This window comes from Austrofundulus limnaeus, unplaced genomic scaffold (assembly GCF_001266775.1).
Source record: "Austrofundulus limnaeus strain Quisiro unplaced genomic scaffold, Austrofundulus_limnaeus-1.0 Scaffold0, whole genome shotgun sequence".
In the NCBI taxonomy this organism is placed as follows: Eukaryota; Metazoa; Chordata; class Actinopteri; order Cyprinodontiformes; family Rivulidae; genus Austrofundulus; species Austrofundulus limnaeus.
Window position 1 is genome coordinate 10941672 of NW_013952402.1, and position 14910 is coordinate 10956581.

Below are 14910 nucleotides of genomic sequence, written 5' to 3' on the forward strand. Positions count from 1 at the left end.
CTACATGCCTAAATGCACTGAGTTGCCGCCATGTGATTGGCTGATTAGAAATTAAGTGTTAACGAGCAGTTGGACAGGTGTACCTAATAAAGTGGCCGGTGAGTGTATATATTTGGCCTTTTAAACTGACCTACATAAATAAACTGAATTCTACAGGTTTGAAGACCTGCTTTGATCAGGCTGTGTATAAGGACTCCTAAACATGTGTGTATCATAGAATACATGCTTTATAAAAATAAACTAACCCAAAGAAAAAGGCAAGCTATTAGAATAAGACAGTAGGTTTTTACTGATTGGAAAAAAGTGATTAAATCAAAAGGAACATTTCTAAATGTTTAAAGACTAAATTACCATGTATATATCTGCACTACAGAGCCTTTTAGTTCATGTCTGATCAACTTCTCACAGCAGCACTATTTTTCTGTTGTGTCATTGGGAAAAAATGTGTCAAAGGCACATTACAGGCTGGCTAATTGCCTTTTTCCAACTCTAATGCCACTTTCAGGCTCAAAGCAATTACAGTTGTGCTGTTTCCCAAGCGTCGTCATCATCTCTCACTTCTGGGCCATGAGCCAAAACATTCGGCAGCTAAACTACACTCGACAGTTTGATCAATTCCCCAGTCTCCACTGGTTTCAAAAAGAACTGGACCAACATTAGCAGCAGTGCTACCGTCGTTCTCCATAAGTCAGGCGACTGCAATGAGAAAGAGCTTACAAAGGAACTACAACACGTTATATCTACAGTGTGTTGATGTTACATCTAATGAAGCAGCTCATTATAAACGTGAGAATGTTCACACTAATCAAATGTTGGAAAGTTATTTCTGACTGCTGATTTCCACAGAGCTCCGTAAGTCTTTGTTTTCTCAACAACTCATAGRTTTTACCAACTAGGGAAACATCCATCCATTAGTTATCCTTACCCACTTCTTCCTGTCTGGGTCACAGGGATCACTGGTGCCCATGTCCAGGAGTCCCTGCGCAAGGGGCTAGGGACACCCTGGACAGGTCGCAAGTCCATCACAGGAACACAGAGACAAAGACTCTCACTCATACCTAGGGACAAACAGGCTTTTAGCTAGAGGCGTCAATGTGTCGGAGGCTTCGTTTGGCCGATCTTCGGGTTTGCCGAGATTTAACAGACATCACCATCAATTGTTTTTCCCCCTCTGTAAATTTCGTAAGTGGAAAGAATTTGTGGGGGCTTCTTGAGGACCAAGTGAAATGAGTCAATAAATTTTGAATTCTGTGGATATTCGTTAATTTCCCCATTTCATTTTATAATTATACACTATTTAGGTTAATAAATATGGTTAAAGGAAAATGTAGAATTCAGAAGAAAATACAAGAAGCAGAATTTGGGAAAAAAATAAAAACAGATTTAGGGCCTTACTTCTTCCAAAATCCTACCTAAAAGCCTGGTGTAGCATGAAGGACCTCTCTTTCAACACGACCTCTTGACTCTACAGATCATGTCTTCTAAGTGTACTGAACTCTGTTCTCTTAAAGCTTTCTTTGTGTCAAGCTCTGACCTAACTTTGCATTTATCTACCCTTGACAGGAAATCAAGCTGATGCTACAGTTCGTTTAAATCTTATGTGATTATAATTTATAAAAGAAAAATATTATTTGTAACATGATTTGATGATGTTATTAAAAAAGGTATTCTTCAGGTGTCATACTGATCACACTAGTTGAATCTGAAATGTTGATATGAACTGACAAAACTTTAAAGTTTCCTAAACTGGGTCATTTGTCAATAAACTAATAGAAAACAAAAATAATTCCTTAGGGGATTTATCTTGTTCTTCTTTTAAAGGGTTAAGCATCAACCTTTACTTCAACTTAACATAAACTCTACTTAATTAAATTTCTCTTTAAAGTTCATTTATATTGTTATATGTTATGTGTGACTCATTAATTCCTGACTGTTCTATTTATATAATAAATTACCAAAAAGAAAATATATTCATTGAGTATATGGAGAAAAAGGTGTCCAGAATCTTACGTTCACAAACTCTGGTATACACTCACTGGCCACTTTATAAGGTACACCTTGCTAGTACCAAGTTGGACCCCCTTTTGCCTTCAGACCTACCTTAATCCATAGATTCAACGAGGTACTGGAAACATTCTTCAGAGAGTCTGGTCCATATTGACATGATAGCATCACACAGTTGCTACAGATTTGTCGGCTGCACATCCATGATGTAAATCTTCCATTCCACCACATCTCAAAAGGTGCTCTAMTGGATTGAGATCTGGTGACTGTGTTGACTGTCAGCAACAATTCTCAGGTAGGCTGTGGCGTTGACACGATGCTCATTTGGTACTAATAGGCCCAAAGTGTGCCAGGAAAATATCCCCCATACTTTTGCACCACCACCAACCTGAACCGTTGATACAAAGCAGGATGGATCCATGCTTTCATGTTGTTGACACCAAATTCTGACCCTACCATCCGAATGTCGCAGCACAAATCAAGACTCATCAGACCAGGCAACGTTTTTCCAATCTTCTCTTGTCCAATTTCGATGAGCTTGTGCAAATTGTAGCCTCAGTTTCCTGTTCTTAGCTGACAGGAGTGGCACCAGGTGTGGTCTTCTGCTGCTTTAGCCCATCCACCTCAAGGTTCGATGTGTTGTGTGTTCAGAGATGCTCTTCTGCATATCTCTGTTGTAACGAGCGATTATTTGAGTCACTGTTGCTGTTCTATCAGCTCGAACCTGTCTGACCATTCTCCTCTGACCTCTGGCATCAACAAGGCATTTGCGCCCAAAGAACTGCCACTCACTGAATATTTTTCTCTTTTTCGGACCGTTCTCTGTAAACCCTAGAGATGGACGAGACAAAACGTTTAAAGAAAAACCCATCCAGAGGACCTAGCTATTTTTTCTTTTTGATTTTTTTCTACCTGGATTACCGAGATGCATCAGGACACCTAGAGATGGTTGTGGGTGAAAATCTCAGTAGATCAGCAGTTTCTGAAATACTCAGACCAGCCCATCTGACACCAACAACCATGCCACATTCAAAGTCACTTAAATTACCTTTCTTCCCCATACTGATGCTTGGTTTGAATTGTAGCAGCTCGTCTTGATCATTTCTACATGCCTAAATGCACTGAGTTGCTGCCATGTGATTGGCTGATCCGACATTTGTGTTAATGAGCAGTTGGACAGGTGTACCTGATGAAGTGGCTGGTGAGTGTATGGGACTGATTTCTAAAAGGGTGAATAAATTGTTAATCAGTAAACACTGATCTGGTGGCCTCTACAGGTAAAACAGTGTAACAGAGTGTAGAAACAGTATAACTCTTATGTTTCTCCCCTTGTTTCATAATATAATTTTAAGGTTTGACCAAAACAACTATTATGAAGGTTTGGATCAAAGCTTTGAAAAGCTTTATGAGCTTTTGAGTTCAAACTGTTAATAGAAACAAACCAAAATTAACCCTAAATATGTTGTTYACATGCCCTCCACTGTGCTTGAGTTTAATATTTTCTACATCAGTTATCAATTGCAATCAGAGATCTTTCTAAATGTGTTAGGAGTGTGAGACTGTGTGGGGCAAAGAGAAACAAAAATGCAGTATTCCCCCATAGCTGGAGCAGACTGCATGATTACAGTAACGCCTGGATTACCTCCAGCAGGTTGCATTCCCAAGCCCTCCCCTTCTCTCAGTTACCATCTGTGCCACTCAGCAAATCCCAGGGCCCGGCTTGCCCTCTCCGAGGCTGCTCTTCATTACATCATCCCATCACACTCACTCACGCTGCACGATCGTGGGTGATACACACTCACACACATTTCGAGCTCATCTGTTCACTGCACTTCTCTCCTACACATGCCTCTGGTAGGGAATAAGAGGGTATTTAATGTTTGTGTTTAAAAGGCAACGCAGWTGCTTCGATTTGGTTGATATTTAAAAATGGCCTCGCCATCCACGACGCCTCGCTAACCTCCCACAGCACACAATGTTGGGCTCTCCTGACTCATGTTTGTCTACTAAAAGCATCAGATGAGGTTTAATTTGACAACAACAGCTCRTTTATCATGATCATAATGACTCAAGATTTCCCGATTGACTGGAAGCCCACTGCCAAAAAACTTCACCGACATAATTAGATTTTTCTGAAATATTACTGAGCTCCAAAGAAACTCACAGGAGTCGCTACACATTAATTACTTGATGTGATATCTTTTTATTAAAAAGGAAAAGGTGACATCATCTAAAATTAAAGTCTATGTTAATTATTTAATGATTAGGAGACTAGTTGCTTAACAGACCAATTTAGGCATCTAAAATCTTTAAAAGTAATGCTGTGGTTTTATTTGAAGCCTTTTTTTAAGCAAAAACATCTGGGGCCTTATGTATCAACGGTGCATATGCACAAAAACCTTGCGTATGTCATTATCCACGCAAATCTCCGGATGTATCAAAACTCAACTGAACGTGGAAATGTGCTCAGCCCCACGCCAACTCCAGGGCTKGYRTACGCACGTTTGTGTGGTCCTGGTTCCATTGGAGACACTTAGAGGTGATTCTGAGAAACTGTTCATGATGTAAAAATGATTATTGTTCACAGCAGACACATGATTAACAATTATTACATCCGCATGGACKCAGTTAAATAAAGGATGCGCAAAGTTGTGCCAAAAATACATTTAACAGGAACAGATTCAGCCTTACTGGAGGATATAATAAATAGTGTAACACGCAKAGTATTTATTTATAAACAGATAGAATTTTCTGATGATGAGTGGCTCATCAGCCGTTTTGAGGAAAAATCATTTTTTAGTTTGGCACTGCTGCGCTCTGGGAGCGCGACACAGCGAGTAGCCACGTGCACCACACGTGCAGCAGCAGCGATTGAACTGGGGTTCCACAGGAGCTTTCCAGAGGGAGCTGGCAGACCCATCAGGACTCAGTCCAGTCCACCCAAAGCAGAGTCATGACCAACGGAATCGTCTCATCCATATGATTCTAAAGGCTGGGTTATGGTCGCTCTCTGGAGCGCGCGCACCCTCGCCGGCAGTGGAGGTGTTTCATACGTTGTTGTAGATTTCTCCAAAATGACACGTGGAAGTACACTTTACAACTTGTGAAAATTTTATAAGTAGGAGAGCCAAAGCTTGACAGACAGACAGACTGAACACAAAGGCTGCGGCGCACAGCGTTTGTGAGGACTCTCCAACATCACGTCACGTCATGAAAACTCTACTGAGGCGGGGTGCTCTGTGGGGCAGGAGATCGGCAGGGGACTGAGTTCCAAGAGGAGCTTTGTGTAAATAGGCGGTGCTTTGTACAAGCAAATATTTAGGTATCATTCTCCACATGGCTACCACAGGAGATTCAAGGATTTCTCAAACATGGATGAATGAGTCAACCCAACACTATGGGTATGTTTTCAATGAGGGAATAACATGATATAAAGCTCCAAAAGGTTGATTTTGCATTCCTCCCCTTTAATACTCTTTAGGATTTACAGTTTCCCAAGCACCCACCACACATCTCACTGCAAACCCCTGATCCTTAACAAACCCAAACATTTCTGAAGATAGTTAAATGAGTGCCCAAAATTCCAACATTCATCAGTTTTTTCTGTAAAGTCAAACAGTACTTTAAGACTTTTGTACTATTCTAACTTAGAATAGTACAAAAGCTGACAAAACGCCAATGTTTTGATGTGCAAACTGCAAAAGTTGCTCCCAGTGGCCTACTACAGTAACTATTGTGACTCAACTCCACTGCCTCACACCCTAGCCTGACAGCACCCAGACTGAAAAGTGGAGCAAAAATGTGTTGTAGGTTTCTACTGTGTTTTATGCAGAAGATATGTATGTCAATTTAAAGACAATTCTCAGTTTGGCCAAAGCTGTGGGAAAAATCACGTCTGTCAAATTGAGATGGAAATGAAAAAAACAACAGCCTAAAAAGTAATAATAGTAATGAGGGTGCTTCTTAGTTTATGCTAACACTTTGTAGGATTAGTTTCACTTACGTACATTTTGAAGTCATAAAATACATTGAAACAAGACATTACTATGCCAAGTCTGACTTTCAACTTTGCTTTTTCACTCTTACCCATGTGAAACTTCCTTTTTTTTAATGCTCTTCATTTTTTTCGCTTCTTCAAAGTGAGTTTCCTCATTTCTAGAATCTAGACATGGATCAAATACTGAGCCACTGTAGGTTGTTGCTACAAGAGTCAAAGGCACCAGATTTTAAAAATTGTTTGAAAAAAACATCTTTTTTTACTTTATTTTTTTAGCAGTTTTATAATCTTACAAAGACAGAGATGCAAAAATAAAAATAAACAGAGTTTTGATTAACAACGGGTTTCAATAAACCTTGATGAAATGCCAAGAGGTCTGAAGGAGATGGGTCATTGGTCCAAACCCACCTGCCTAGAGCACGAGGACCCCCATGTARGTCTGACCATTGCAAATTAAAAATGGAGAAGTTATCCCATGGGGCTGTCATATTAACATGGAATAATTATCTCATTATCAAGAAKTTAACAGGAGGGAGTTTACTACTTTATTCTCTCAGTCCAGCCTTTCCATCCAACTCCAGACTACCCCCACCACCCAGAATATGAGAACAGGGACAGGCTTTACTTCACATTATTTTCAATTTCATATGTTAACCATTTTGACCAATACTGAAACAAATGTTWTATTGTTAAGTTGGATTACAAACTAAAATAACACACAAGAATTCCAGTTCTTACTATTTTTGAAAACATTTAATCAGATTTTGTCAAAATACCACGTTTGTCATCCATAGCATTTCTTAATGCTAGTCAATCACCGAGACCCTCACAGTCTAATCTGACCCCATCAACCTGAATGCACAATTAGAATGTTTTTTATTTTTACATTGTAAAATATTTTCTGAAATTATGCAGTGGAAATCCATATTTCATTTCCCCAGCTATGTTTTTTATTACTACTGAATAGTTGCTAGTGAAAAGAAATACACCAGAGGCCTGTCAGTACTAGGGATGGGCAGTGATTTCTGAATATTTAAAAACTTGTAAAATGCACAAACTGGAAGAAATAAAGTGACTGTCGTTTTAATAAACTGTGTTGTTTTTCTTCCCACTAGCAAATGGTAATAACTGCAGGACTGTGAAGTCTTTATGAGACAGGTTGCATCCAACTGAAGAAATTTATAGTTATTAGAGGTTAGTACTGGTGTTAGAAGCACAACACTATATTCTTAGGTTTTCCTTTTTATAATGTTGACAATGTTTAATCTATTTTGTTTTGACTGATATAGATTAGTTACATGTCCGAATAAGAACAACACATAATTAAAACGTTATGATAACAGTAGATGAGGTTTTTGTCTGAATGCCTGTAATTCAGCCGTAGGTCAGTAGGGGGCGAACRCAGGCATTGAAGAACCATGTATAAATTGATGAACTTCCTGGTTTTTCGCCAGTGTGGTTTCCTGTCAGCTCCGGTGACRTTAAACCTCACTCAGTTCCAGAATTCTAGTGTTGTTTGGTTTGATTCCTTCTACAAATCATTTTATTTAACAATGGTGSTTTTAATATTGACTTCAGTCTATTGAATACGTATTTTTCTTACACAACCACAGGCAGGTTTACTATTTTAAAACACACAACGCCCCCACCCACCCTTCACTGACAGAATACATGCTGACCTTTTCATGTTTCATGTTTATTTATTTGACTGGTGAACACGAAGGAAGATAAGTATCTCAGATTAGCAGAGTTAGCATCAGCATTTAAATGAATATCTGGAGGCCCTGATCCATGATAGGACAACAGTCTTGTAGTTAGTAAACTATAATTCTCCACAAGTCATCATTCCAACTGTATGGACGTGGTCCATTATTGTAAGAGTAATTGGATATTGACCAAGTAAAGAGTACTTTTGTTTGAAATGTCCATCTCTAGTCCGTAACACAACTTTGGCACTTTGGAGACAACATCTCAGTCAAATTTGCATAGAAAATTATGTTACCACTTTAGTTCAGAGCAGAACTATCGAACAACAAAGTACCTCAGAACCACAAAAGTCAAACTTTGGCTCTTTCCTGTATGATTTAGAAAATGACTTGATTTGAAAGGTGAATCAGAACCAGGCCTTCATCATCAAACAAGGAAACTATATGAAGGTTTATGAAGATGAAAATGGCAGTCAGTCACATTGATGAGAGCTTTTAGGATAATCACTCTGTGCACTTTCATTTAGTAAAATGAGGTTGTTGAGAACGGTTGACTGCACAGGACGAAGAAATGATGGGCAATGTTACAGGAAATGTAAATTCATAATTAAATTAACCTACTGTTAGAAAGTGCTCAAAAGTTGGATGCCCGAATAACTGCRCAGAAAAAGCAGTAAAAAGGATTATTCTGAGATCTAAAAATTATATCAGTGAATCAGGTTAAATCCTAAAGTAAATCGATTGCAGATGTGCATTCAATCAGAGGTCAAGTTATCCCATTTTCTAAACTGCTGGGAAATGACGAGACAGCGAGCAGATAGTCAGRAGCCAGCAACCCTGTCGGCTGAACCACCACCATCGATCTACACCAGGGATGTCCAAAGTGTGGTTCGGGGGCCATTTGTGGCTCCTGACTTCAGTTCAAGAATCATACTAGTTTKTTTTTTTTACAAATTTGTCCCCCCGGCACAGGTGTTTGATGGAGACGGAGACTTTCTATTTATTGTTAGGGCAAAATTATCACAAAGTAAAATCTTATAATCAAAAGTATTGGCAACAATACCAATTATTTGTCTTTAAATAAACAGACTCWGCTTTTTCCACATCTATCTAGTGCTTTCTACTCAAAAGCTGATTTTGCTGCCCTCAAATCTGCTTTTAATTAATTTATTAGATTCGTCTGAATACAGCAAGCATTTTCAACAAGAGTGACCTAAATCCTGATTTTATTGATCAGAATTGACTAAATTGTGTTATTTTCCCCCAATTGAACCCTAGAAAATTGCTAAATTTATTTAAATAAGGGAAACCTGCAAAACATGTTTAAAGTTCTACATCTAGATTAATTTATGCATCCATTTCCAGCAATAAATTTGACTATTTTATTTGTTTAAGTAAAGTATTCAATGCTTAGTTTATTGTTGAGCAGGTAAAGGGAAAATATTTTTGGCCCTCAAGTCCTTCTGACTTTATGATTTTGGCCCATGTGGCAAAACGTTTGGACACCCCTGATCTACACCATCCTCAAGAGAGGGTCAAATAGGAAGAGAGGATTTGGCCTTAACTAACTGTGCTCATCAGTCTTCTTCCACCATGAGTCAGTGATGAGCCTGAAAAGCTGCTTAACAAGCTGCTTATTGGGCTCCGAGGAAGGCGAYAAGTTATTGCTAAGCTAATGCTTTGAAACAGCGGGCTCTTTCACAAGACATCTCTGTCCAGGACCGAGAGGCGTTCTGGCTGCCTCTGTGTGGACAGAGGAGGTGAGGAGGGTCAAAATCAATCCACCCAACTGGGCTATATACATAGGTATGCAGTGTTGATGTCTTTCTGCTCTGGATTCAGAACAAAACAACAATTAAAACATCCTTTTTTATTTCTAACAAGACAGTTTTATTTTTAAAAAATGCAACTAGAYGCTCTGCTGTAGTAGCAGTGAAACAGCAGCAGGAAAGCGTATCATTTCTAAGTAACAATGATCTAAACCAGACCTGAAGTCAGTCAGTATCTCACATTATATTTTAATTGCAACCTCCATCTGACTCCAGTGTGAACTCTACACGGCCCTGATGCAACCCACAGACCCGGGAGATGACATCGCATTCAAATCRCTGCTTATAGAATTAGCTCAACATGGATGCTACTTGTTAGAATGGCAATTCTGAAGTTGTTGCGCAATCAGAGCAGATTAATTAGTTATCTAACACGCCTGTTTAGTTACGTTTATATCTGAACCTGCCTCTGACCTTTTGCTCTGATGCAGTTGTTTTAATTTTGGAACAAAGTGACATGCTGGAAGTAAAATATCGATTGAGTAACTTTAAGATCAATATGGTCCGTGACCGACATTTGACATTACTCTCATATTTCTGTGAACTCTCAGTCATCCAGGACATGGAAAATTAAGAACAAATATGAAGCAACTGGACTTTTGTTCTGTAGCTGAAAACTTGTGGAGCTACAAGATTTGAACCGCATGACTCGAGGTTAGTGTTGGCGACTGCCCGAGACAGGTAAAACATATATTCGGACAGGTGGATGTSYCCCGCTRCCTGCCTGACTGGGCATGTGAACTATTTCTTTTGTTGTGGTCATTTAATAAAAACTGGAAAATTACTAGTCGACATTTAGAAAATGTTCASTGCATCCCCTGTGATACTTGTCTCTACTGACATTAACTAACCATGTTCGCAACAGGTCATGCTTGTCTAATAGAAACTTAAAAATAGTCAAAAAATACAGTTAATTTACACTGTAAATAGTACATAATCGGAGGCTTAACTACCTTGCAATATTTAACAGTATTTGTTAAATTGCAGCATGATTCAGCAGAGTACTACACTCTGTAAAACAATGTATGCTACAGAAGATAATATTTACTAAACAATACAGCTATTGCATCAGCTTTATAAACTTATTTTAATTTGAAACTGTTAGATTTTTAGCTTTAGTTCTGGTCAGATCACATCCACATTGAGGTAAATAAAATAAAAAATATGCTGACTTGTGAAATGAGACATGGTTTCATGTTTCGCTTCTGTTTATCYATCCATAACACTCACAGCTTTCTGACATAATTATATACATCCGATAGCTTACGTACACCCATATATTAATAATTTTGCTAATATTAAATTTTTTTATGATTATCAGTCCTTTATCCCCACTATGTACAGTGATGATAAATCCAGATTCTTGCTCTTTCTGCTTAGCGTCATAGCTTCTACTAGGCACTTCCATAAATGTGCTGCTGTGCACGGGGCAGGCTTCTGTGAATTTTTGCTCTGCTTTGGTTTGAAAAGTTGTTGTGAAATTGTGATGCCCGCTATACGGAGCTCTGCAATTTTTTTTATGGTGTAATGAGCACTTGTTTCCTAATTTTCAGCTTTTAAAAGACCTCTAAATTCTTAACGGGTGGTCCGATTTTAACTAAACAGTTTTGGAATCTGTACGTTGAGCCTTACGAGTACAAAAAAGGAAAAACAGCTATAAAATAAGTTTGAAATTTTTTATCAAAGTCCCTTCTTCTACAGTGGATCACATGGTCAGGTGTGCAGGACTTGGACCTCCATGATCCCTGCTCATTGGCTTAACTTTTCAGACCCGTGGGAAAGCATGTACCTCCATCTCCAGACTTACTTATAACCTTCTCAGTGCATCCTCAGTGAATTATTGATGGATGTCAGATCACCAATAGACTTGATATGGTTTTGTATTTCACCCCATCTGTTTTCCTGTCTTCTGAGGAGTGGTTTTATAGGTTTTAGTGGGGTTTTGAGGCTCACTGCTTCGTATCACATTAATTGGAGCAGTGTTTTATTGAGTTTGGCATTTTGGATTTGGTCATTTTGGCCTCACTCTGCAGCCCTGAGGTGATAGTGTTTCCTCAGGACGTTTACACTCCGGGCTTGTGGCCAACATAGCTGCTGTGTTACCCCTGCTGGTGTTTGCACTCTCTGAGTGGTTGTTTTGGAGCCTACCTGATTTTGTAGTTGGGCAGGGTGTGTTTCTTCTTGATGACCCGCTTCAGCTGATTGACTATGAAGGAGGTGAGCGTCGGCAGAGGCCTCCCCTCGAACTGTGACTTCACCTCGAAATCCACTATGGGGTCTTCGGCGAACGAGAACGACCAATGGGAGAAGGGCATGCGCGTGAACTGCAGCCGGAGCCTGCCCACCACGCGCTTCATCTTCACGAACAGGTAGGCGGACTTCCCGAACACCAGGTCCACGTCGATGGCCAGGTGGAAGCCGCCGCTGTACTCGATGTCCACCTCGAAGTTGAGCTCCTCGGGCATGTCGTCCTGGTTCAGCTGCACCGGCTTCACGAGCTTGGCGGCTTTGAAGAGCGGGAGAGAATCCCCCAGGGAGATGTCCCGGAGGCTCAGACCCTCCAACAGCCGACCTGCGGTCTTCGTCTGCAGCAGCTCCTCGAACTCCACCTTGATCTTCTTCGTGATCCAGTGTCGGACCGCCGGGGTGTCTCGGAGCTCCCGAAACAGGAATAGGAATATGGCGTTGAGGAAATTACACGTTTCGGCTCTGCCCGCATCGATGGACTCGGCGCTGCCTTGCGAAGGCGGCGGCTGTTGTTTGGGGCTGCCGCCRGAGACAGCCGTTTCCTGCTGCCGGCCGCTGCAGCCGGCGGCGGCCTCCGCCTGCTTGGATGTAGCAGCTGCCGCGCCGTCCTGCTGCTGGTGGTTGGCTTCGGTATGCGGGGAATTAAAGTAATCCTTCAACGCGCTATCGGGCACCACTTTGACATAYTGAACGGTCCTGCCTAAGGGCTCCGGGCTCCTCCTGAATATGAGCAGGAACTGCAGCACCAAGGTGAACACCGCGCCACAGAACGCCGAAATCAATATTAGGTAAATCATTTCGAGCTTGTCGCCCCGAAACTCACTCAATTTACCGTCATAGCCAGGGGTTTAGTCGCGTTGACAAAGCAAGTTCCACCTGGTCATCTGCTTTTTCCTGAGCATACAGCTCCTCACCTGATTGGACGGACGGCTTACGTCGATGTGCGTAATGACGGAAGTGTTTCACGCGATGCGTTCAGGGCAAATAGGATTTTACGGAAAGTGCTTCGCACAGGATTGCCTTTTATTACAAGAACAAGAGTAGCCTGTATTACAATATACGTACTAAACACTGAAAAAATATAAAAACAGAAATACAAACAAATAATGACTTCATTTTTGTAGCCTATATTGTCTATAAATTGCTTAGTTTTGCTTTAAATTGTCATATTTTAAGATTGCACTTTTACTTTTTTCTCTTTCTAATGATTTATAACAAAATAGCCTTGCATCTGATTTTATTTTATAGCTATTTTTAGTCTGATTCGGTCAAATCTGAACTGCAATTTAGTATAAGGAAACTACTTAAACAACAACACTACAAACGTAACCCTGCAAAAACATTTGTTTTTGAGTATTAAAAAGGTAATAAGCAGTATAGTTGCCATCACTGCAATCTGGTGCAGAAGTTTACAAAGTCCAAAAAAAAAAAGCTGGTCTCCTGTCCGATTTTGGTCCTTTTTGTGTGACGTAAAAACTATCAAACAAACCTAAAACAACAGAGCTTTAGTGCGTAAGGAGCTGCTCTGTTAGAATCAGAAAGAGGTGCTGTCCAAAGAGACTTGGGCGATCTGCTGAACTTGGTTCATCGGCCCATTTTAAGGGGTTCTCTGGTTAAAGACTCCAACTCTTTCCACTCTGTGAAGTAAAGGTCTCTGTGTTTCCTGGGATGTGCATCACCTCTGATGGCTCCTCAAAACAAACTTTTAAGATTATTGTTGTTTTTGTCAGAGACCAATTGCTCCACAAATTATTTAAATTGATCAGGGAGTGGGAGGAGGAACCTATCCCACCAGTAACTAAGTGGCACTGGTGGAAAAGGGGCATTATTCACATTCTGCTATCGAGCACGGCCAGTTTTATTGCAAGTTATYCTAATGTCAGTTAATATATGAATCTATCCCAGAAATCTCAAAAGAATGATGGAAAATCTGATGAGTGATACAGCTTGAACCACTGCCATGTTACACAGACAAAAAACACCTCTATGATCCCAGCAGAGTCAACATCATCACAAACATGACATCATCTGACCAAGAGATGGGGCTTTGTGTTGGAACCTTTAAATGTTGTTTCCTTCTCAGTCCAGCAGAGGTCTCTGGTGTAATCTGGTTCTTTTTTTTTTTTTTTTYYTTTTTTTATCTTTTTTTGTCTCCCAGTCCTTCCTGAAACCACTTCTGTCTGCTTCCAGATGTGAAAGTTGCTCCGGTTTTCATCACTTGTTCGGGACTGCGGGTAGGCCTGTGGTAGCTGTCCCCTCCTCCTCTTCCTCAGCAATGCCTTTGTGAGTGCAAAGACTGTGGTTTTATAAATGTGACTCCTGTTGACAAACTGAGTCAGAATGTGCACATGCTGCAGTGCAAACAAAGGTGAAAATATAGATTTTTTTGGCACAACGGTAAGCCGGGAAATCCCGTTGTGTAATATTAAGAGTCGCTGTAAACCTTTGGCATTCCCCTTTTCAAACAGAACCAATATTCCTGATAATTTTAGACCAATACGAGTTAAGTTTTTGAATCCGCATTCCAAACAAAACTAATAACTCAATAATAAAATAATTTCATTTTTCCTACAAACATGAAAAATGGAAGAAAACATCTTAATATTTTGGAAATTTGGCATGATTTCATCCATTTAGCTACACAACTGGCATGCAGTACAGTACAGACCAAAAGTTTGGACACACCTTCTCATTCAAAGAGTTTTCTTCATTTTCGTGACTATGAAAATTGTAGATTCACACTGAAGGCATCAAAACGATGAATTAACACATGTGGAATTGTATACTTAACAAAAAAGTGTGAAACAACTGAAAATATGTTTTATATTCTAGGTTCACCGCAGAGTGAAGGCAAAAGGACCAACAACTGCTAAGTAAGCTTCTCTGGGAACTCCTTCAAGACTGTTGGAAGACCATTTCAGGTGACTACCTCTTGAAGCTCATCAAGAGGATGCCAAGAGTGTGCGAAGCAGTAATCAAAGCAAAAGGTGGCTACTTTGAAGTACCTGAGTTAATGTCTTAATTCATAGTTTTGATGCCTTTAGTGTGAATCTACAATTTTCATATGAAAATAAAGAAAACTCTTTGAATGAGGTGTGTCCAAACCTTTGGTCTGTACTGTGTGTGT

The 14910-nt window shown here is 40.0% G+C and overlaps 1 protein-coding gene across 1 annotated transcript in view; it reads right to left on the reverse strand.

Annotated features, from left to right (window-relative positions):
• The window catches only part of pdzd8 (PDZ domain containing 8), a gene marked incomplete at its 3' end in the record, with an annotated part of 21580 nt that extends 8659 nt beyond the window's left edge, over positions 1-12921 (reverse strand). The window contains 1 exon segment of the mRNA XM_014002941.1: positions 11685-12921. Coding sequence (XP_013858395.1) covers positions 11685-12580 — 896 coding nt within the window.
• Between the last annotated feature and the right edge of the window lie 1989 nt (positions 12922-14910).